The following is a 23,582-nucleotide window of genomic DNA, read 5'->3' as shown; positions in this document are numbered from 1 at the left end:
CTATTGTAAATAATGGTGCTATGAACATTGGGGTGCATGTATCTTTTCGAATTAGTGTTTCTGTTTTCTTTGCATATATACCCAGCAGTGGAATTTCTGGTTCATATGGTAGTTCTATTTTTAGTTTTTTAAGGAACGTCCATACTGTTTTCCATAGTGGCTGCATCAATTTACAATCCCACCAACAGTGTATGAGGGTTCCCTTTTCTCTGTATCCTCACCAACATTGTCTGTGTCTTTGATTTAGTCTTGTACCTCTTGGATTCTTAGTATGAGTTCTCTCCCAATAGATTCTTGTTTAAATGAATGTAGATTTCTGGAAGGACACCCCATTAGTTCTCCTGATGTGTCTAGAGCTATTAAAAGTTCATAATGATACTTGTGCTTCAGATGAATAGTCTCAATAATGGCAAATCTACTTTCTTTCTAAGGAAGCTTTGATTTTTTAGAAACAACCAAAAAATCTTTCTGAGTCAAGGCAGACAAAGAAGATTATCAAACTGAGTGGTAATTTCATTTAGGTCAAAAGCAAGTTGTGTTTATAAAGTCATGTAGCATTTTTTCTTGTGTTATTCATTTAAGTGGCTCTGATGGCATTTGGGCATTTGCTAATGATTGCTCATTTTTCTCCCAAGACTAACTCATTAGAATAGGGGAACTATTTTTATTATGAGAGAAGGAAGAAGGGAAGACATGGAAAGGGAAATTAATACTCCTGAGTGTGATGCTTTATAAGCTTTTTGAGAGCAAGCTAATATGTGGAAAAAATAAATAGGTAAAACAGTAAATAGAGAAACTGAGTAGTTCCTCTATTCAGAAACTGAATCTTTATGTTGTAGTATAATTGCTTTGTTGGGAGTATTGTTAATTCTGTGAACTTCAGATACATTCAAAGTTAAACATGCAAATTGTAAATCAAAGTAAAAAATAAATCTTGAGTTTTTTATTTTATCGTTACTACTTTCTTCCTTTAGTATAAATAATTTTCCCTTTCTCTCATTAATTTTGGGGTTTCTGTTGTATGATTGTGATTATATAATTCTCTTTCTCACTTTCTTAGTAGCTTTTCTTTCTTTCTTAGTAGTAGTATTAGAGCTAATATCTTGAAAGATTCCTAGTTTTGGAGATTTTAAATGATCTGTTTCAGTTTAAGGGAGAAGTGTTATTAAACATCAATGTATATATTCATAAATCCAATGAATTAAAGTTATGATTAATATGGTATTCTAATAAAATTGTTATTCCCTGTTTGTTAGTAAACATACCAAATATGGTATTTGGGATCCTTTTTAATGTAATTTCCTGTAGTTCATTTTTATTTGACTACTAGTCCAAAAGATTCCTTACCAGATATCACTATTTGTTTGAGAAGGGGTTGTTTTGATATGGATATACTCCTGACTTTTCCATTTAAGTTTTTTTAGTAGCATTTGGATGGCATCACTAAGAAATTGTGTTGATTAGTAGATCTGTGAAGACTTTTTCATCTTAAACTAGCTGTGTAGCAGTCTTGTCTACTAAATAGAAAAAGAAAAAAAAACACATCAAACCCTGCTTAATAATCTTTGGTTACATGGTTGAATTTCTCTTTTGAGGAAAAGTAACAATAATCCTCAGTACAGTAATGTGCAGCCTGATCAGCATATATATATCCTGGAGCAGTTTTGGGTCAAGTCTTACTGATACTGTTATGCACTGTTGCCACCCCATATTAATTGGAACTTGGGTTGAAAAGATAAGTAATGATGTATGACCTGGTCCAAATAATGTAGTTTTTTTGTTTTTTGTCTTTTTTCTAGGTGGACCATGTTCTTACTCCTTTTTAGCTTTTAATTTTGTCTTCCTTCTCTAAAACACGGTCAGCAGCCTCTCAGAAGTAGTTTCAATCCTTCAGTTGTTTATCCAAATAGGAGCTTTTATCACTACTTAATTATTTTAGTTTAAAAAAATTATTTATTTATTAATTTATTTATTTATTACTTACCTCCATGATATCATCTTATTTTCTGTTTTATTTTATTTTTTAAACATCTTTATTGGAGTATAATTGCTTTACAATGGTGTGTTAGTTTCTGCTTTACAACAAAGTGAATCAGTTATACATATACATATATCCCCATATCTCTTCCCTCTTGCGTCTCCCTCCCTCCCACCCTCCCTAACCCACCCCTCTAGATGGTCACAAGGCACCGAGCTGATCTCCCTGTGCTATGTGGCTGCTTTCCACTAGCTGTCGGTTTTACATTTGGTAGTGTATATATGTCCATGCCACTCTCTCACTTCCCAGCTTACCCTTCCCCCGCCCCCATGTCCTCAAGTCCATTCTCAAGTAGTTCTGTGTCTTTATTCCCATCCTGCCCCTAGGTTCTTCATGACCCTGTTTTTTTTTTTTTTAGATTCCATATATATGTGTTAGCATACGGTATTTGTTTTTCTCTTTCTGACTTACTTCACTCTGTATCACAGACTCTAGGTCCATCCACCTCACTGCAAATAACTCAATTTCGTTTCTTTTTATGGCTGAGTAATATTTCATTGTATATATGTGCCACATCTTCTTTATCCATTCATCTGTTGATGGACACTTAGGTTGCTTCCATGTCCTGGCTATTATAAATAGAGCTGCAATGAACATTGTGGTACGTGACTCTTTTTGAATTATGGTTTTCTCAGGGTATATGCCCAGTAGTGGCATTGTTGGGTTGTATGGCAGTTCTACTTTTAGTTTTTTAAGGAACTTCCATACTGTTCTCCATAGTGGCTGTATCAATTTACATTCCCACCAACAGTGCAAGAGGGTTCCCTTTTCTCCAAGATTTTTTGATGATGGCCATTCTGACCGGTGTGAGATGATATCTCATTGTAGTTTTGATTTACATTTCTCTAATGATTAATGATGTTGAGCATTCTTTCATGTGTTTGTTGGCAATCTCTATATCTTCTTTGGAGAAATGTCTGTTTAGGTCTTCTGCCCATTTTTGGATTGGTTTTTTTTTTTTTTATATTGAACTGCATGAGCTGCTTGTAAATTTTGGAGATTAATACTTTGTCAGTTGCTTCATTTGCAAGTATTTTCTCCCATTCTGAGGGTTGTCTTTTCATCTTGTTTATGGTTTCCTTTGCTGTGCAAAAGCTTTTTAAGTTTCATTAGGTCCCATTTGTTTATTTTTGTTTTTATTTCCATTTCTCTAGGAGGTGGGTCAAAAAGGATCTTGCTGTGATTTATGTCATAGAGTGTTCTGCCTATGTTTTCCTCTAAGAGTTTTATAGTGTCTGGCCTTACATTTTGAGTTTATTTTTGTGTATGGTGTTATGGAGTGTTCTAATTTCATTCTTTTACATGTAGCTGTCCAGTTTTCCCAGTAGCATTTATTGAAGAGGCTGTCTTTTCTCCATTGTATATTCTTGCCTCCTTTATCAAAAATAATGTGACCATATGTGTGTTGATTTTTCTCTGGGCTTTCTATCCTGTTCCATTGATCTATATTTCTGTTTTTGTGCCAGTACCATACTGTCTTGATTACTGTAGCTTTGTAGTACAGTCTGAAGTCAGGGAGCCTGATTCCTCCAGCACTGTTTTTCTTTCTCAAGATTGCTCTGGCTCTTCGGGGTCCTTTGTGTTTCCATACAAATTGTGAAATTTTTTGTTCTAGTTCTGTGAAAAATGCCAGTGGTAGTTTGACAGGCATTGCATTGAATCTGTAGATTGCTTTGGGTAGTATAGCCATTTTCAGAATGTTGATTCTTCCAATCCAAGAACGTGGTATATCTCTCCATCTGTTTGTATCATCTTTAATTTCTTTCATCAGTGTCTTCTAGTGTTCTGCATACAGGTCTTTTCTCTCCTTAGGTAGGTTTATTCCTAGATATTTTATTCTTTTTCTTGCAATGGTAAATGGGAGTGTTTCATAAATTTCAGTTTCAGATTTTTCAACATTAGTGTATAAGAATGCAAGAGATTTCTGTGCATTAATTTTGTATCCTGCTACTTCACCAAATTCATTGATTAGCTCTAGTAGATTTCTGGTAGCATCTTTAGGATTCTCTATGTATAGTATCATGTCATCTGCAAACAGTGACAGCTTCACTTCTTTTCTGATTTGGATTCCTTTTATTTCTTTTTCTTCTCTGATTGCTGTGGCTAAAATTTCCAAAACAATGTTGAATAATAGTGGTGAGAGTGGGCAGCCTTGTCTTGTTCCTGATGTTAGTGGAAATGGTTTCAGTTTTTCACCGTTGAGGATGATATTGGCTCTGGGTTTATCATATATGGCCTTTATTATGTGGAGGTAAGTTCCCTCTGTGCCTACTTTCTGGAGGGTTTTTATCATAAATGGGTGTTGAATTTTGTCAAAAACTTTTTCTGCGTCTATTGAGATGATCATATGGTTTTTCTCCTTTAGTTTGTTAATATGGTTTATTACATTGATTGATTTGCGTATATTGAGGAATCCTTGCATTCCTGGGATAAACCCCACTTGACCTTGCTGTATGATGCTTTTAATGTGCTGTTGGTTTCAGTTTGCTAGTATTTTGTTGAGGATTTTTGCATCTACGTTCATCAGTGATACTGGCTTGTAGTTTTCTTTGTGACATCTTTGTCTGGTTTTGGTATCAGGGTGATGGTGGCCTCATAGAATGGGTTTAGGAGTGTTCCTCCCTCTGCTATATTTTGGAAGAGTTTGAGAAGGATAGGTGTTAGCTCTTCTCTAAATGTTTGATAGAATTCACCTGTGAAGCCATCTGGTCTTGGACTTCTGTTTGTTGGAAGATTTTTAATCACAGTTCAATTCCAGTGCTTGTGATTGGTCTGTTTATATTTTCTATTTCTTTCTGGTTCAGTCTCAGAAGGGTGGGGATTTTCTAATTCTATCATTCCTTCTACATTTATCAGGCAGAGTTTATTTTGTAGAGAACTTCTTCCCTTCTATCCTTTTCAGTATTGCTGTGGTCTCACACATTATCATCTATAACCTCATTACTCTTTGTGATGCTTAGATTGTCCAGATTTGACCAGTGAAAAGCCCCTTTCGTCAGGTTCTTACTTACATGCACGTGTGCACATATGCATATGCATATTTGCACAGTCCCTGCCCTGCAATAAGTAAATAAATATGATAAATTCCATGGAATTTTCCTCCCCTATAACTCACTTTATTTCACTCATCTCTTTATTTTACTCACTCATCTCTTAATCTTGAGATTCTTTTCATATGAGTACATATGGATATTTTATTATTATTTTTTAATGGTATGTAGTTAGCTACAGAATGGTTCAACTATAATGTATTTACTTTTTTTGTTTGTAGTTTTTCGCTTACATATAGTGCTAACAAATATGTCATATACATGTAATAATTTCTGTGGGATAGATTCCTAGAATGAATCAAAAGGTAAGTGCATTTAAACTTTTAACAAACTTTGCCAGATTGCCCTTCAAAAAGACTATTTATTTGTGTTCTTACCAACAGTGTACAAACTACTTGATAACTCTGCAACACTGCATATTAATAAATTTAAAAAATATTTTGGAGACTATCTCTTAATTATGTGTTCAGTTTATTTGTATTTAAGTTTGGTATCTGGCTATTTTCTTTTTTCCTTTTTTTCTGTTACTTTCTATATATTTCTCTTGTCATTTCTTGTCTTTTTCTCATTGACTTCTTGGAATTTTCTTTTTAATGTTAATCCTTTGTTAGCTATATGTGTTACAAATAGTTTTCATCCTTGGCGAATACTTTTTCCACCCTGTCCTGTACCTTTTAACTTTGTAATATTTTTCACTGTTCAGAATGTTCATTTTTATACACATATGTAGATATTTCTCTGATACTTTTAAAGTTCCAAAATGAATTTTTTTCTAAAATTAATGAATTCAGAAGAAGTGAAATTTTCTAAGGCATAATAGGAAACTAGTGTTGCTAGGTTTTATGTTTTTGGTTTTGGTTTTAAATCAGGTACCTAAGTGACAGACTTTCATATTGTAAGTCGGCCATACAACTTTTCCTTAAACATTTCATGGTTAAACATGAACTTATTAAATGTTTTATTTTAGAGAAAGCTAATTCTCCTTTATAATATATTGCACGAATAGTAAATAAAATGTGGGAACTATAGAACAGAGAGAAGATAAAACATTTTTAACAGTCCTAATATCCAGACAACCATAGTTAGTGCTTTTGTGTATTTCCTTTATCATTTATTTTTCTTTTTTCCCTTTTAAAAAAATACTTATGACTTAAGTAATTATAATTTAGGTAAGTTTTTTCTTTAATTAATTAATTAATTAATTTTATATTTGGCTTGTTGTGTCTTTCTTGCTGTGCGCGGGCTTTCTCTAGTTGTGGCGAGTGGGGGCTACTCTTCATTGCAGTGCACAGGCTTCTCACTGCAGTGGCTTCTCTTGTTGCGGAGCACGGGCTCTAGGTGCGCAGGTTTCAGTAGTTGCAGCATGCAGTCTCCGTAGTTGTGGCTCGGGCTCTAGAGCGCAGGCTCAGTAGTTGTGGCGCACGGGCTTATTTGCTCCACGGCATGTGGAATCTTACTGCACCAGGGTTCGAACCCGTGTCCCCTGCATTGGCAGGCGGATTCTTAACCACTGAGCCACCAGGGAAGCCCTAGGTAAGTTTTTAAGTTGAGATTTTGCTGAAAGATAGTTTTCCAAATGTGTTTATTAAATGTATAACTGTCTATTTTTCAGAGTACTTATTTCATCTAAATGTAGATGAATTTCTTTTCTTTGCAGCTTGTCACTTAGTATAAGCACCTTTGTGACAAGATCTTGTAACTGACTTGTAATAGTAGGGTACCCCTGACTGTGATGTCAGTTATCCTGATGTTTTGATTGTACTGTGTCTGAAGAAAAATGTCACCTACATGTCATAGTACATGACAGAGCATTAGGTAGCACACTTGCCAGCAATGCATTAAATAAGGTCTACTAAGATGTTTTTCCCCATTTGTTTATTTTTCAGTCTGCTGTTAGCCTAGCCCTAGACTATTTTTATTTCTTAGCATATGCAAAAATATATTCTTATGAGTATTTACTGGGTAGTAAAGTATGTTCAAGTTATAACCATTTGGACTTTATATGTGAGCAGGCACTTCCGCTCTTTTATGCTTTAGGATATATTTGTGACAGGTATCATGCATGTTATAAGTTCTTTTCTCGTAAACAACAATATTACTCAATTTAAAATCTTTTATTTTAGTGGGTTTTGTAATCAGAGGTCTAGTGATAGGATGTTAAGTACGGAAAAATGTTTTAAATTTTAAAATGGAAAATTTTTTGTCCTGTTTTTTTGTTTTCTATACTGAGAGATAGTTAGAATAGATGTTAAATACTTACTGCAGATGAGGTAACTCAGCCTCAGAGATGTGGTTTGTCTACAGTTACATAGCTAGAAAGTAGAAGACTGTAGGTCTTTTGGTCTCCCATGCCAGGCTGAATGGGAATATTTCCACTGATTTGGATTATACGTATTCTTGTATAACTCAAAACAATTGTAAGCACATTTTATATTATTTTGCATTAAATATGATTTTATAAGTTGCATGTACTACCCAGGGGTTGATTGTTAGACAGCCATAGAACAATGTTTTCTCTGTTTACCCATTTAAAAACATGAAAAACCTATATGAAATAGGTTTTATATATCTATAAATTTTTTATTTTATATGTTTACCCATATAAAAAAAGGCTTTTTTTCTGTAATCATATTGAAAGTGTACTTTTTGCATCTTTTACTCAAAATTAGATAGGTAGAAGAGAATAAACCTTGTTTTATGGTAGTTTAAATTCTTTTATCTATGGAGGAAAAAAATATTTAAAAATGTATTTAGTCATTAAAATGGATTAGAGTGGATATAAATGCTAGAACTTTGGTCTAGAGCTCAGTAAACCCAACAGGTATGGCAGAGAAATAGGGGAAAAGTGGGAGGGGAAAGTGGCAAGTAAAGAACTCTGTAAAGGTAATAACACAGTGTGGATTATTTTTCAAGGGCAGTGAAGCTGAAGAAGAAATACTTACCCACTTGCTGATTGTTCTTTGTGCTTATATAATACCAGTCTTCTAGGTTACAAAGTAGGAATTTCCCAGGAGAGACCCTCAGAAATCACTTCTCAGGTTGATTGTAGGTGGTTTGATCATTATGCAGGTGTTTGTCAGGTGTGTGGTATATTCTTTAAAAATCAGAATTGAAACTGCTTTATTCTAAAAGAGTGAACTGCTGTGATTTACCTTGATATTGGTGAATGAGATGAATAAAATGGATAGTCACTTGGGGATTTTATTATCTTGGGACTTTGTGTGAATACAAATGAAAGAATTTGCCTCAAAGGAATATTATTTTGTAAAGAAAATAGACTTTTCTCTTTGTAGTATTGCATAACCTTTTGAGAAATCAAATTGACTGTTTTTATTGTTTTATGATTTTTTTGAATATAATGTTTTGCTTACTGTTGCCTTTACTGAAGAATATTCTTCTATTGGTGATGGTTAATAATAACTACTCCCAGAAGAAAATTTTATTCCTTTTTCATTTTATAATTTATCATATTAAAAATGTATATCTAAACAGAAGTGATGAAGTTGATAATTATTACCAAGCACAATTTAATGATATTAAAGAAATTAATATTTTGATTCCTTTTCTGATCTTGTACATGATAGTCTAGCTCCTTTAAAATCTTTTCTCTGGCATTCTTTCATATGACTTTTCAGATTATGTTAAGGTTCACCATTATAAAACCTTTGAATAACATAAGCTTGACAATTAATTAAGGGATTTGCATGAGGCAGCTTATGTAAGTCATAGTTGCAAACAACTTTTTAGTTTTCTGCCTACTAGGATATTTTAATTATAATCTATATGGAGTGGTACTACTGTGTGAATAAAATACTTATGCATGACTGTTGACCTATTAATAACATTTAGTAAATTAATTTTGGTAGTTTAAAATTATTTATTAATGTGTATGGTTCTTTTTCTTTCTGGGTGATTTGTTCAACTCAGTATTTATTTACATACTTATTTATTTGTTTTAACTTGGATGTCTTTAGTGGTTATGAGAAGATGGTTTTCAACAGGCTCCTGTTGTCTGTGTAGTGTATAACCAGTTTCAGTAATCACATGATCTTACATTGGATGCATATAAACTTACCTACGTGGTGAATTCTTTTGAGAGATGCTTGTTACTTATATATGTTTCTCATAGTGGTTTTTGTTTAATGGCTTCAGTTTATTGAAGGGTAATTTGGGTACTTAGTGCCCTTTCAAATTTGGCACTAAGACTACCTTCTTAGAATAAACCTGGTGAAAAGTATCCTGGGAAGGTTGATTATAGGCTATATGTAGAAGTGACCTATCTTGACAGGAAATAAATGTGTCTTAGGATATCAGAGAAATGCCCAAGCCTAAAGATGATGGGGCATACATTGGAACTAGAATAAGGTTGTAATCTATTTAATTATTACATATACATTAAATTATTTTTCTTAAGTATGTTTTGTCATTAGGGCAGTGTCTTCCTTTCTGGAAAAAGAGAGTTAGATAATATGAAGTTTGTGGTGTATCTAGCACTATTTAGGTAAAAGAAAACAGTTTAGGAGTCATGACTATTGTAGTCACCAGGGAGGTACTCTTTATTACAAGCCATCAATAATAGTTGATGTCCTACTCTAAAATGTAAAGAACTATGCTACATTATCTTCTTTGTTTGGTATGTTCATGAGGATATTTAAAATTATTTAAATCACATTAGCTGCTTAAATAATTTAACCCTCAGAATATCGAGTTATCAGTGAATGAAAAGAGGAAAAAGAGTATTCTCTTCTTTCATTCATTTCAGCTATGGGTACATTTTTACAGAAGATAGAAGAATTATAAATGTTTAAAAAGATCATTGTTATAAAGCAAAAAAAAATTTTTTTTTTAAAAAAGAGAAAAGAAAAAAAAAAAAAGATCAGATACCTTGTATAGCTCTAGGTTGGCTCAGCTGTGAATAGAACTCACTTGTCTAACTCTAGTCTGAAATATTCAAATTGTTCTATAGCCTTAATTTATGTGTGTGCGTGTTTCTGTATTATTTTCCTTTTACTAATACTAACTTTGCATTTGTGGTTGTGTGAATTTGTGTTTTAATCTGCCACCTCCAAAATTAGATCAGAGGCTTTTTGTTCGTATGTTCTGCATGATCATGGTCTTTTATATATAAGTGTTCAGTACAAAGGCAGCTCAAAAATATTTACTAATTAATAGTTCCTAGACTAAATAGTTCTGATTTCTTTTTAATGAAAACGCATATTTTTATGTATTTTTTAATTAAAAAAAATTTTAAAGAACCATAAAATTTCCCCCTTCTGTAATGCTTTCCAGTAGGTCTAAAACTATCTTCAAGAGTTATTTATTTCATTGCATATACTATGGTAGGTGAAAAAATATTTTTATAAAATGATTTCACTTCTGTGTTTTGACTTTAATATCATTCTTATAAACCATTAATTTTTCAGAATTTTTCTCTACTTCCTTTCCCTTTTTCTTTTGTAACTTTATAAATGTGAGTTTAAAAAATAAACTCTATTTAATCATACTCTTTTTTTCTTTTAGGTTGTTATGGAGTTGATGGAGAGAGTGACTCTATTATGAGTTCAGCTTCTGAAAACTCCACTGAACCTTGGTTTTGTGATGCCTGTAAATGTGGTGTTTCCCCTAGCTGTGAACTATGTCCCAATCAGGATGGAATTTTCAAGGAGACAGATGCTGGAAGGTTGATGTCATAATTCTGTTGGGTTAATATGCCTGCTTTATAATGAGTATGCTTCTGACTATTTTTCTATTTATGATTTTCTGAGTTACACACTTTCATTTGATTGCTTCTTTGTGTCTTTTTGGCATAGAGTAAATGGACAGGAGGCTACAGATCAGGGCAGGGAGGAGAAAAGATCATTTATTGAGGATCTGCATTTGCCTTTATAGCCCATAATCCCATTTAATCTTAGTAATGACCATATGATAAGAGAGATGGTAAAGTTTCCTATTTTATAGGTAGTACCTGAGGCTCAGATCATTACATAGTTTTAATTTGAACAAGTCCATAGTTAAATATGAACTCAGATCTGTTTGACTTCAAGCGTATATCAGGAAACGGAACCCATACAGTGATTTTAAAAGGGGATGTTTACTGTAAAGAATTACTAAGCTATGATAAACAGTAACCATAAGATATAAAAGAACTCTAAAGAATAATACCGTAGGGCTGAGGGAGAGTATCCAGGGAATGACAAACTTGGAATGAAGACACCTTTCCCAAGGCTGGGGTTCAGGCCTTGTTAGAGAAAGTGTAGTTCCAGCCTACTGGATGGCGGAGAAGTTGGCTGGTTTGCCTGGGTCACTACCGAGTCTACAGTCCTTGGCAAGTGGGTGTCTGGGCCGTGGTTCGAAGCCTGGAGTGTATGGTGTCTGTGTTGAGAGGCCCACAGAAAAGCGATCTCCAGCCTGGGCCTGCAGGGTCACTGAGGGACGATGCATGTGGTGGGGCAGAGCACTGGCGGATGTCCTCTTCCCATCCTGCAGAGAAGCCCCTTCTTCTGACAGTGCCTTCTACCTCTCCCTACTGAGAGAGCTTAGTACGATATGATGCTCACTGTAAAGGAGAAATGCTGAAGGGATTCTGTCCATTGTTGCAAAGCAGATATTGAAGGGTGGATTTGAGCTGAGAGGCAGTAAATTGATAACTGGCACAAAGACCTATGTTCTTTTCACTGTACTCACACTCATCTTTATTACCACATTTGAGCAGTTGTCATCATCATAGTGTTGGCATCTTTCATGGTTTTTTTTAAGGAGACTACCAACTGGGATGGGTGACTGATATATAAGAGTAGTTCCTAACCTTTTATATTTTATGGATCACTACTTACCCTCCTCCCCCATGTAAGAGGGGGTGCTCAATTTTTTATTTTGCCACATACTTATATTTCAGTATTTTTACTAAACATTTAATATTTTAACAAGAATAACAAAATAACTTGTACAAATTATCACCATTATTTTTCATATTTTAACATCTTGAAAAGGATAGGATACATTTTATCCCAAAATAAAGGACAGTCTTTTAAATTTAATAAATTTTTTTTAGTAAAGTAAAAAATATTTTTCTTATTTTTCTCATTTTTACCTCAATTGGCAGACAGGCCCTTGAGAAGTATTGCCATACAAGATTGTTGGGATTGCATAGGGTCTACCGTGGAATCTTAGAGAACCCTGTGTTGATGTTTAGGAAAAATGACTAAAAATCTTACCTCGTGTCTGTCATTGCCCATCCCCAAAATAAAATAAATATGTAACAAATTATTTGATGTATTGACTTGAGACTGGTCTGTATCATGGACATAAGCATTATTTTACGTTTGGAGTGACTTTGGCCTAGAATTAGGGAATTTAATACAACATTAAAAACGTGTACTTTCAGGTTGGACTGCCTATATTTGAATTCTTGTCTTTTCTTACTAACTATGATTTTAGATTTAACCATTTTATGCCTCAGTTTCCTAGCACTTTTGAGAGAATTAAATGAGATGATTTCTGTAAACAGTGTAGTTTCTGGAGTGTAGTAAGTGTTTAATAAATATCTCCTTAGTTCTGCTACTGCTACTACTAGTGATTTTTATTACCAATATTATTCTACTTACTTAAGGTAATCATAGAATACCAACTGCATAAATTCTTTTTTAGTAACTCTTTAGTCCTGAGATTTGAAATTTATGGTGATAAATTGTTGTGAATAAGTATGGCAGCTTTGGAAAACACAGAGCTTCGTTTTAGGAAAAAGCACTTATTTTACCTTTTTTCTCATCAATAATTTGAAATTTCTATTGAAAAGCAACTATAAAGTAGCTCTCTTATCACACTAATATATAATATGTACTAATACATAGTCCACAGAATAACTTGGAAAGTTTTTCTGAATGAAGAAAAGGGAGGCCTCTTTAACCATTTAGTTTTACTGAGAGATATTTGTATTGACTTCTGTGGATCTTACATGTATGTAGACACCTCCCTTCATGGCGCAGCCTGGCAAGTTTTTTTTATACTGTTTGAACATTTTATTTGTGTTGATGTTCACACTCACCTGTAGGCTAGTGTGGAAATTACAGGTCTTGATATAGTTTGAAGGATGTAGTACTAGTTGAATCAAGGCAAAAAAAGCCAAGAAATTTGACAAGCTATTTAGTATTCTAGCTAAGATGCAAAACAGATGAAAAGAAAGAACAATGCATGGAAAGAATGAAAAAGATTTTGAAATTGACTTCGATTACGTAGTCTAATTAGTCTTTCCCCCCTCTGTTTCTGACGGGAGCCACAAATTCTACAATAGAAGATGATGTGGTTTAATGTGAGAAGACCATCAACACCTTCTTATCATTAAATTTTTATTTTTTTTCTTAGGGAGAGTGTTTTATCCTGTGTTAATGGTATTAAAAACCTGATTATAGGAAGTATTAGACATACTTTAATATAATAGGGTACCACACCCTATGCTGCAAACATTTCACATACATCATTGTAACTTCTAAACTGCCTACATGGTGCTCCGTTCCTAGTAGACACTTAGTAATTAATTACTGAATGAGTAAATGAAGGAATGAAAATAACATCCTGGAAGTGAATTTTTAAATATATTATAAAGGTACTACAAATACAAGACATTTCAAAATCAAATTTGATTGATGAATATCGTTCCCATTCTGAAATGAGTTTTTTGAGAAGTAGCTTTCTACTTAGTTTACTTTATTAAAATATGTAAATTTAAAAGAATCTATTAATAGCTTCTATGCTAGAATGACAATTCTGACTCTTTGTTTTTTGGTGGATTTATGGGATGCTTGTTTTCTGCTCCTGTCCCTAATCAACATCTGTCTTCATAACTCCAAGCAGAATGGATGGTAAAGTAACAAGGAAAATTGAAAATTATTCCTTTTTGATTTCTCAGTTTGTCTTAATTACAAGGTTCTAAAGTATGTGCGGCTAAACAAATGAACAAAAAACTATATACAACATATATTAAAAAGGACCAAAATTGTCTCAGCTGTTTGATATGTATTTTAAAAAAGAGTCAAGTTGGCATCCTCACATGAGTGGTTGGGGGAAATAATACACTTGTGTGCCAATCACACTGAAATGGCAGTTTAAATCTGTAGTACTTGTGTGACTTGTACTAAAACCTTTTAAGAAGGTCAGTAGGAAGCAAGCAGCCAGCTGTTGGGTTTATCAAAGATGAACTTGTACAGAGTACAGCAGCATTTAACACACCAGTGGAGCATGAGAAAACTGTGCAAATTAAATTGAGAAAGCAGCTGCTTGTTGAAGATGTGTTTCTTTGTATTGAACTCCACAGGATGCATTTGGGAGGTTGGATTAAAACATTTTATCAAGAAAATCTCAAAACCTTGGAGTTTCTTCCCATAAAAAAGATAATTTTTAAAGATTTGTAACTATTTTCCCCAGTACATCTATAAAGTGATTCTTAGTCTTATTTCTTTAAAACTCATAATGCATCACAAAACAGAACCATGTAGCAATGATAGCCTCTCAAGCTGTGATAAAGCAAAATTTGTTGTTAATATTTTCACAAGGTTAAGAGATATTTGCCTTCTCATTTTTACCCTGTGTCTTGCAGAAGTGATATAGATCTGTTCACATTTCAAAATCTAGTGATCCTGTGTTTTCTTTGTAAGCAAACAGGGTGCCTAATATATTTTTAAAATGTTCAGAGCAGTTTTTAAAAAATGGAATTAGAATCAACTCCTATTTATTTCTTCTGTTTAGTATACTGAAACTGTACATTCTTTGTTTAGTGTTGTAACATCATTCAGACTTCAAAAAATATATGTGGGGCACATACGTTTTAGTACATAGGTTGTATGGTGAACAGATAAGTTGAATAAAATATGACTTTCTTATATTATTACAACTGTTCTGTACAGTCTTCTAGCAATCAGTTTCAACCTGGGAAGAAAGAAAGTTAAGATGCACACCAAAAATTGTTTTAAAATATGTCCTTAAGGATTATCTAGTAGCTTTTAGAAAAAAGTAACAGGAAAGAGCAATTTTATGTGATTTATGCAGAGTAACTTCATAAGTCTTAAATTAGGATCCTTAATTCTCAGAGTGCTTAAAATAATGAATGTGAATACCTTTTTATGCATATGAAGATGATGTTTCATTTGAATAGTGGTCTTGTGCAAATATTTAAGAATAACAGATAAGTGCAAAGTGCGATGAATTTTAAGTGAAAGGCAGTTATAGATGTTAACTCTCACCTTTGGCTAAGCTGCTGGAAAAGTAGCGCTTATTGCAGTGCCTTTTTCTATAAATGATATCATTGTATAGGTGTTCCATATTCTTTAGTTGTGTGTCTGAGATTTTGAAATCTGCTCATAAAATTCTTGGAGTAGTTATTTGAGATGACACATAATTTTACATTTATTTTCCTGTGGGCATTTTTTCCAAAGGTCTGATAGCAAAATCATATCTTTTCTCCTTATAGATGGGTTCACATTGTTTGTGCCCTGTATGTTCCTGGTGTAGCCTTTGGAGATATCGACAAATTGCGACCAGTAACACTAACAGAAATGAACTATTCCAAATATGGTGCCAAGGTAAGACAAAGTGTTTTTTGATTGTCTAAGAGAAAGTTTTTACTTGTTAGTTTACATGACTTTTTACTAATATCATTGTTGACTACAGAAATGCTTATTACTAATTGTGCTATTGGAGAGCAGTTAGCACTAAATCATTTAGTATTGATAGTAATTTTCCCAGAGAGACAATAATGTATAAATTCTTCTATATATTTGTATAACTTGTGGGGTGAAATGGTAGTTAATGCTACTGCTGTTTTCCTCGTATTTAGCACACTGCTTAGTGCATAATGAATTCTCAGACTGCATCTTTATTTTTAATCAGTTGGATCAAATACAAGCTTAATTTCTGACTTTACTTTTGAAATGGAATTTATTAAAATTATGAAAAGAGTACAAGAAGCATCCATTATTTTGCTTCCATTGCAGAAGGCCAACAAAAAAAATTTTTTTTTACTAGCAAATGATTCTCAGCCTCCATAGTTTATAAATAGATTTTTAATTATGACTGAGTTTTAGGATTATAAGTGCTAAGATTACCCACTTATGAATTTAAACTTAAGTATATAGTTATTGAAAACATCTTCGGAATACTAGAACTAATTAGGCAATGATACCTTCTCTTTCCATTACTATGTATTGGGCAATTGGGAAGGAAGACTCTTGAAGAGCATTAGTAACATATTAAAGGTGGGGTGGGAAACTTACAGATTGTTGGAAAATTCTGATTGGAAATTTTTAAAATTTCACAGTTTCTGCTGTTATATCCAGAATATCCTATTTGGGCTTTAAACACTATCCCCACCCGTCACCTTCTAACCTCGAATAATCTGTGCTTTAGTTTGGGAGGTTGCAGCTTCCCTCTCCAGAATTAGATAAAGCTTCCAGGCCCTAGTATTGAACTTACTTTCCTGGTGCTCAAGTAATTGTACACTGTCTTGTTACCTCTCTTAAATGCCTTTAAACTATAATTAACAAAATAATTTGTCCACATTTTCTAGTTGAGTAGGAGTAATACAAATTACCAGGTCCACCAGTGTTGGAAATGGAAGTTACTACCTTTTGAGGGCAGTTTCATAATTCATAAGCACAGAGCCTAGAAGGGAGTAGCTTCCATCTTTTTCAATAAGCACATGTTTTTACCATAAATATAAATCTAGAAGCAATTAAAGAACAGTAACCAGATATTACTTCATATAACTGAGACCAGCAGTGACCTCTGGACTGAAAAGGAGAGTCATTAAATGTATAATTATCAGCTGATTATTTTCATTATCACCTGCTTTTGTTTTGAAGTATTACTGGGACATGGAGTCAAAAAATTACATACTCTCTAGCTCATCTGCAAAATCAAAACCAGTGCTGTGAATTATATCTGGGATAGCTCTCTAGATCACATAGTCTATCCATTTCCTCCTCCTGGTTACTTTCTCCCCTGTGTTCTCAGTTGCTTAGTTCCCTAGCATTTTATTTATTTACCTATTTTTAAATTTATTTATTTATTTTTGGCTGCGTTGGGTCTTCGTTGCTGTGTGTGGGCTTTCTCTAGTTGCGGCGAGCATGGGCTACTCTTCATTGGGCACACAGGCTTCTCATTGCGGTGGCTTCTCTTGCACGCGGGCTTCAGTAGTTGTGGCTCCCAAGCTCTAGAGCACAGGCTCAGTAGTTGTGGCACATGGGCTTAATTGATCCGTGGCATGTGGGATCTTCCCAGACCAGGGCTTGAACCCGTGTCCCCTGCATTGGCAGGCTGATTCTCAGCCACTGTGCCACCAGGGAAGCCCGTTCCCTTGCATTTTAAATGATTCGAGCAATTGAGGAAGATTCTATTTTCTTTATTAGATTGTTGTATTGTCTTATGAGACTTTGTTGTTGGAAATTTTTTCTTTGTGTTCACTCTGAAATCCCTTGCCCAATTTCATCATACTACATTAAATTACTCAGGGGACTATCCTAAACAATTTGATTCTGTTCATAGTATTGACATCCTTTAAATAGTTTAATTTCTCCATTTCTCCCTCTCTGACCCCCTCTCCTTCTATCTCTTTTCTTTCTCTCTCTTTCTCAATTTTTTGGTTTCATGTTTAGATTACTATTTGCTGGAATTTTTACCATACATATACTGCTGTTGGTGGAAAAAGACCCATAATTAGGCAGTAGTGTCAGGTGTTGGGAATGTTTTTACATCTGTACCCAGAGTCCTGTTCCTGCTATTTTTATTCATTGCTGATGTATCAGTTTGGTGCTGTATACCAAGTAGGTACTCACTAACTGTTATAGTATTAATATGATGTTTTTAGTGCCTATTGAAACTTTTTAGTTTTTTAAAAAAATGTTTCTCTCATTTAATTTACGTAGAATACATTTATTAAGCAGTTCTTCCTTAATTGTCTACTGGCAGTCTTTCACAATTTAGCAGGTTTTTTTGTGAAGGTTCCTATTACCAGAGTAGTGTATATTTTGAGACTAGGTTTTTCTTTTTCTCTCTCTGTGGCTTAGTTAAAAGTATAAAAAAATAAATCGGAGCGGTGGCATTTGGGGTAATTTCAACAGCTTATGCCTTTAGTTTTACAGGTTTTCCCTTTGTATACAGAAAGAATGTAAATAATTGGCTATATTGTGTATTACTACCAATTTCACAAAATTGTTTACTTAAGATTACTTTTAATTCTCTTAAATATATTTTTAAAATGCATTATATCTTTGGTTGCAATGCCTAGATCTTTCAGTGAATTTTCTCTGGCTTCTTATTTATTTTCCTTAATTTTTCCAAATAGTATTACATTGTTCAAATCAGTGTAGCTTAATGGTTAAGAGCATGAACTTAAAGTAAGATTATCCTGGTTTGAAAACTGTCTTTACCTCAGTTTTCTCATGTGTAAAATTTTCTCATATGTGAAATGGAAATATAGTACCTCTTCCACATATTATTGTGGAATGCAGTGTCAAATGATTATATTTATTAATATTTATAAAGTGCTTAGAATAGTGCCTAGCACACGGTAAGCCCTCAAATGATATTAATTATTATTATCCTCATTACTGTATCAGTGGAATTTTGTTTTTTTAGAACTATATAGAGAATTACTTTTTTCATATAAATACTTGCCTATAGTTATTGTTTGTATTGATATACTGTTGGTTCACTATTTGTATTTTGTAGATGCTTTGTATGAGAATGCAGTTTCTGTTCTGGAAATATTTTTGCTCTGAGACTTCTCCTGTTATTCTGTTGTAGGAGTGTAGCTTCTGTGAAGACCCTCGTTTTGCTAGAACTGGAGTTTGCATTAGCTGTGATGCAGGGATGTGCAGAGCCTATTTCCATGTGACCTGCGCTCAGAAGGAAGGTCTGCTTTCAGAGGCAGCAGCAGAGGAGGTAGGTTGATTTAAATCCGTAGTTGGTGAATATGTTCATGAAACTTCTCATGACTCCATTTTTTCCTACAAACAGGTATGCATCATAAAATAAATTTACGAGTTTATTCTTAAAATCTTTGTCTAGGTCACAGATCTAAAACTTTAAGAGTAAACAATATATATGAGTTTCTTCAGTCTTAAACCTAGCCAGACATTTAGAAAACATGTTAAAAATCTTATAGTGAAATCTGACAGATAAAATGAAACATAATTTAAGGTGTTTTAAAGCATTATAATGTCAGCATATTTTATATGAGAATCTGAAATTATATTTGAGTAATAACCTTGCTCTGTTACTCTTTAAATAAAATCATTACCCTGTCTTCAGTCTTCAGTATTTGCATTTCTATTTCTTTACAATTATTTTTAATTCTAAAATTTTCCTACCAGAAATTTAGATTAAGCAATCAGTTGCTTTCATAGTATGTATTCGGGACTCTTTAATATTCTTTCAAGGTCTTTGAGGTTAAAACTGTCTTCATAACAGTATTAAAATAGTATATACTTTTTTTGCTCCTAATATTCTCACATGTAATAGTGGAGATTTCTAGAGATTATATAGCTATCTTCTTTTAATGTCCACTATCGAGATATTAAAGAGGTTTGTAAAAATGTAAAACAGTGCCACTCTTCTCACTAAATTTTTTTGTGTGTAAGTTATAGTATTTTTCATAAAAATGTTATTTTTGTTAACATGTAATGGCCTTATTGTTATTTTAAAAATTACTCAATTTTAACTTCTAATATGCTGTCTATAAATATAACTCACATAAGCTCTTTGGTGTCTTCAGAATATTTTAATACTGTAAGGAGTCCTGAGAGCAAATTTTGTTGATTCTTTAAGCACTTTATATAGGCAGGTAATTGAGTATTCTGTAATTCTTACTTTATATTTGGGATATATTGTTATGTATATATGTTATGTTCCATCTTTTATTGGGTAAATTTTCAGTGTCATGTAAAAATAGGTTTTTTATGTTGGGCTTTCATCTTATTCCATTTATTTCATAGACAGGAAACAAGTAAAAAAGATAATCTGATGAAGAAAATTTGTTGAGCAAATTTTGAAGGATATATTTTATCAATATAGGGATCCTATTGAAATTATATTTTGGGTACATAAATCTGTTTTTGTGTCAGTCTCTGATTCTGATGAGTTGTACTTTAATTGAAGAAGGGCACTAAATGAACACTGAGCATTTTCACAGCTGTGTGGTACTCATAGAGGTACAATTATAAAATAGGGTTGTGTGGATTAGTCATGGTTATAACTCAAGATGGTGGGCAAAAGTTCAGAGAGACAATACAAGTAAGACTCAAGATCAGATAAATCTCAGTGAACAGCTGGATCAGGGAATCCATAGGTTAAGGTATTACTCTACTGGCAAACTTTGAGTTTTGCCACCAGAAGGGTTCCTTTGTAGCCATTTTTTTTAGAACTTGTAGAGAGAGCTTTGCCTTTTATGCTATGGTAGTTTGGATCTCTTTGTATAGCACCATCCATCATTATTTTTGGTAGACAGTAGCCATTTAATTAATGAAAATGTGTGAAGTAGCCATGTATGGGACAGTGGAGTATAATGGGGTCTATAGTGATTTAAAGAGTGTATCCCCACACTAAAGGCATTCAAATTGAATTGAAACAAACAAAACACAATATTACACTAAATAAATAGTTTGTAGTCTGTGGTCTCTATGTCTATATCTGTGGGCTAATCTGGAGAAATTTACAGGGAAAGTTAAATAGATCTGGATGTGGAAAGTAGGCCTGAGGCTTTTTCCTTACCTTGCTCCCTCCCTTGATTGATTAGGTAGGAATCCTGGATTCTGGAATAATGACTTTTCTTCCCATTTGCTGTCTTGTTAAATGAACTCTTTTTGGGGAAATGATTTAAAGCATATTTACATATGTTTATGGTTTCCTCTTATAAACAGTTTATAGAATTGGAAAATCATAAAGATTTCTGAACAGTGTTTTAAAACCCAAGACTTTGCATGAATCAGTATCAGTGAGGTTTGCTCTTGACAGTAAGCATTCTGTTAAATTGAAGTTCTTGGCTACTTCTCATGGTTGTACTTCTGTAGATTAAGATTTATGTAATGTATATTTGATTAAAAAACAAATTTTAAACTAAAATAGATCTACTCTTTGTGGGTACACCTTGTCTTCTGTTTCAGTTTTATGACATTCTAGAAAGCATTTTTTATTTCTTTTTTAAAGACTGGTTTATTAAGTTGAATTTCTTCTTCTTTTTTTTTTTTTTTTTTTGTGGTACGTGGGCCTCTCACCGTTGTGGCTTCTCTTGCTGCGGAGCACAGGCTCCGGATGCGCAGGCCCAGCGGCCATGGCTCACAGGCCCAGCCACTCCACAGCATGTGGGATCCTCCCGGACCAGGGCACGAACCCGTGTCCCCTGCATCATCAGGTGGACTCTCAACCACTATGCCACCAGGGAAGCCCAGATTTCTTACTTCTTAATGGCTGTTTTATATAGGCAGTAAAAGAAAGGTTGAAAAAGAGAATAAGTACCTCAGTTTCATCCAATGACATCATATACCGTAGCATATTTTCATGTTTTTTTTATAGTCTTCTGACATAGTACTTTGTCTTACTGGTGAGAATGCATTTGAAGTTTCTATTCTTTTTGATCCACTTTGTGAAAATTCTAGATTATTTAGAATATTTAACCATGTTATAACATATCTTATTATTAAAACTGAACTATAGCACAGGCTCAATTATGACTGAAACTTATATTATTATGGTTCACATCATATAGTTAGACTTAAGGTTACTTATATTTCATTTAAACCATATGGTAGTATGGTAGTATGATAAAGTATGATTTTGGTACTGTGAACATTGTTATAATTTGTTACCATGTAGAAAATTCTCTTTGAAACATGTAAGATAATTTATCAATTTTTTCCCACAGCCTTTGATAATGCATTGAAATCATTCATGGATTAAATTTCAAAGGCTCAAATTAGATCTTTAGCTGTTGAACTGATGCCTTAATATTGCTAGAAGAACCAGGATGGATAGGAATGGCTTGTGGTGGATCAAAAACTTTTTAAATGAATTCATCAAGAAGTTATGTTACTTGAAGTTAGACATTTTATATCAGATCTTCAGTGATACCTTTATGTGGCTGTTAGGCATTATTTTAAAAATTATTCTGGATGAACTCTATGAGAGTTACTGAGATCACTTTCTCTCTCACTCCATGTCTAATCCATTAGCATATCCTGTCTTCAAAGTATATCTAGTATATGTCCAAATTCTTCTTACCACATTCATTGCTGCTATCCTAGTCTGTCATCTTTTGTCACCTGGATTAATATAACAACCTCCTAACTCTTTCTACCCTTGCCTTGCTAGAGCAGAGGGTGGCAATTTTTTACTACAAAGAGCCAGATGTAAATATGTTGGGCTTTGTGGGCCTATGGTTTGTGTGTAACTATTTAACTTTGCCATTGATTATGAAAACAGCCATAGACAATACATAAACAAATGAACATGGCTGTGTTCAAATAAAACTGTATTTCCAAAAACAGGCAGCGCCAGATTTGGCTTTCAGGTCATAGTTTGCCCATCCTTTTCCAGAGAATAGGGGACATTTTCAGTAGCAGCTAGTATTATCCCATTAAAATCTAAGTCAGATCGGGTCACTCCTTTGCTCAAAACCCTTCAGTGGCTTTCTTTCTGATTCAGACTAGAGGCCAGTTTCTCTGCTGATTTATAAGATTCTCTGTGATCTGGCTTCACATTACCTCTCTGACTTCATCATTTCCCTTCATTCAGCCTCATTGGCCTACTTGCTGCTCCTTTAATGAATGACCAGGTGAGCTCCTACTCTAGGCCTCTGTACTTGTTTCTCTGCATGGGCTGCTCTTCCCTCACATGGCTCATTCCCTCACTTTTTTCGGGTCCTCATTCCATGTCTACTACGCACTGGTCTAAAGTTACAACCCTCTCCCTCCCATGACACTTTCTATTCCCCTTTCCTGCTTTATTCTTCCCTTTTAAAAATACCTAACCACTATCTAATATAGCTCTAGTAGTTTTCTGGTAGTGTCTTTTGGATTTTCTATGTATAACATCATGTCATCTGCAGACAGTGACAGTTTTGCTTCTTCTTTTCCAATTTGGATTCCCTTTATTTCTCTTTCTTCTGTGATTGCTGTGGCTAAAACTTCCAAAACCATGTAGAATAAAAATGCTAAGAGTGGGGCTTCCTTGGTGGCGCAGTGGTTGAGAGTCCGCCTGTCGATGCAGGGGACATGGGTTCGTGCCCCGGTCTGGGAAGATCCCACATGCCGCGGAGCGGCCGGGCCCGTGAGCCATGGCCGCTGAGCCTGCGCATCCGGAGCCTGTGCTTCGCAACGGGAGAGGCCACAATAGTGACAGGCCCGCGTACCGCAAAAAAAAAAAAAAAAAAAGTGCTAAGAGTGGACATCTTATCTTGTTTCTGATCTCAGAGGAAATGCTTTCAGCTTTTCACCACTGAGTATGATGTT

General features: G+C 34.0%; 1 protein-coding gene across 5 annotated transcripts in view; it reads left to right on the top strand.

Moving 5' to 3' along the window:
• The window catches only part of PHF14 (PHD finger protein 14), a 208,993-nt gene that overhangs the window by 20,810 nt on the left and 164,601 nt on the right, over positions 1–23,582 (top strand). For all 5 annotated transcript variants that reach the window (XR_009533380.1, XM_060108506.1, XM_060108508.1 and 2 more), the window contains exons 5-7: positions 10,609–10,768; positions 15,551–15,662; positions 18,883–19,020. Coding sequence is in view for 4 of the 5 variants with exons in the window: in XM_060108506.1 (XP_059964489.1) it covers positions 10,609–10,768; positions 15,551–15,662; positions 18,883–19,020 (410 nt within the window). In the remaining variant the exon portion in view is untranslated. The remainder of the gene's footprint in view (positions 1–10,608; positions 10,769–15,550; positions 15,663–18,882; positions 19,021–23,582) is intronic.

This window comes from Mesoplodon densirostris, chromosome 9, assembly GCF_025265405.1.
Source record: "Mesoplodon densirostris isolate mMesDen1 chromosome 9, mMesDen1 primary haplotype, whole genome shotgun sequence".
Classification (NCBI taxonomy): domain Eukaryota; kingdom Metazoa; phylum Chordata; class Mammalia; order Artiodactyla; family Ziphiidae; genus Mesoplodon; species Mesoplodon densirostris.
The sequence above is the reverse complement of the archived record's forward strand: the minus strand, read 5'-3'. Positions and strand labels throughout refer to the sequence as shown.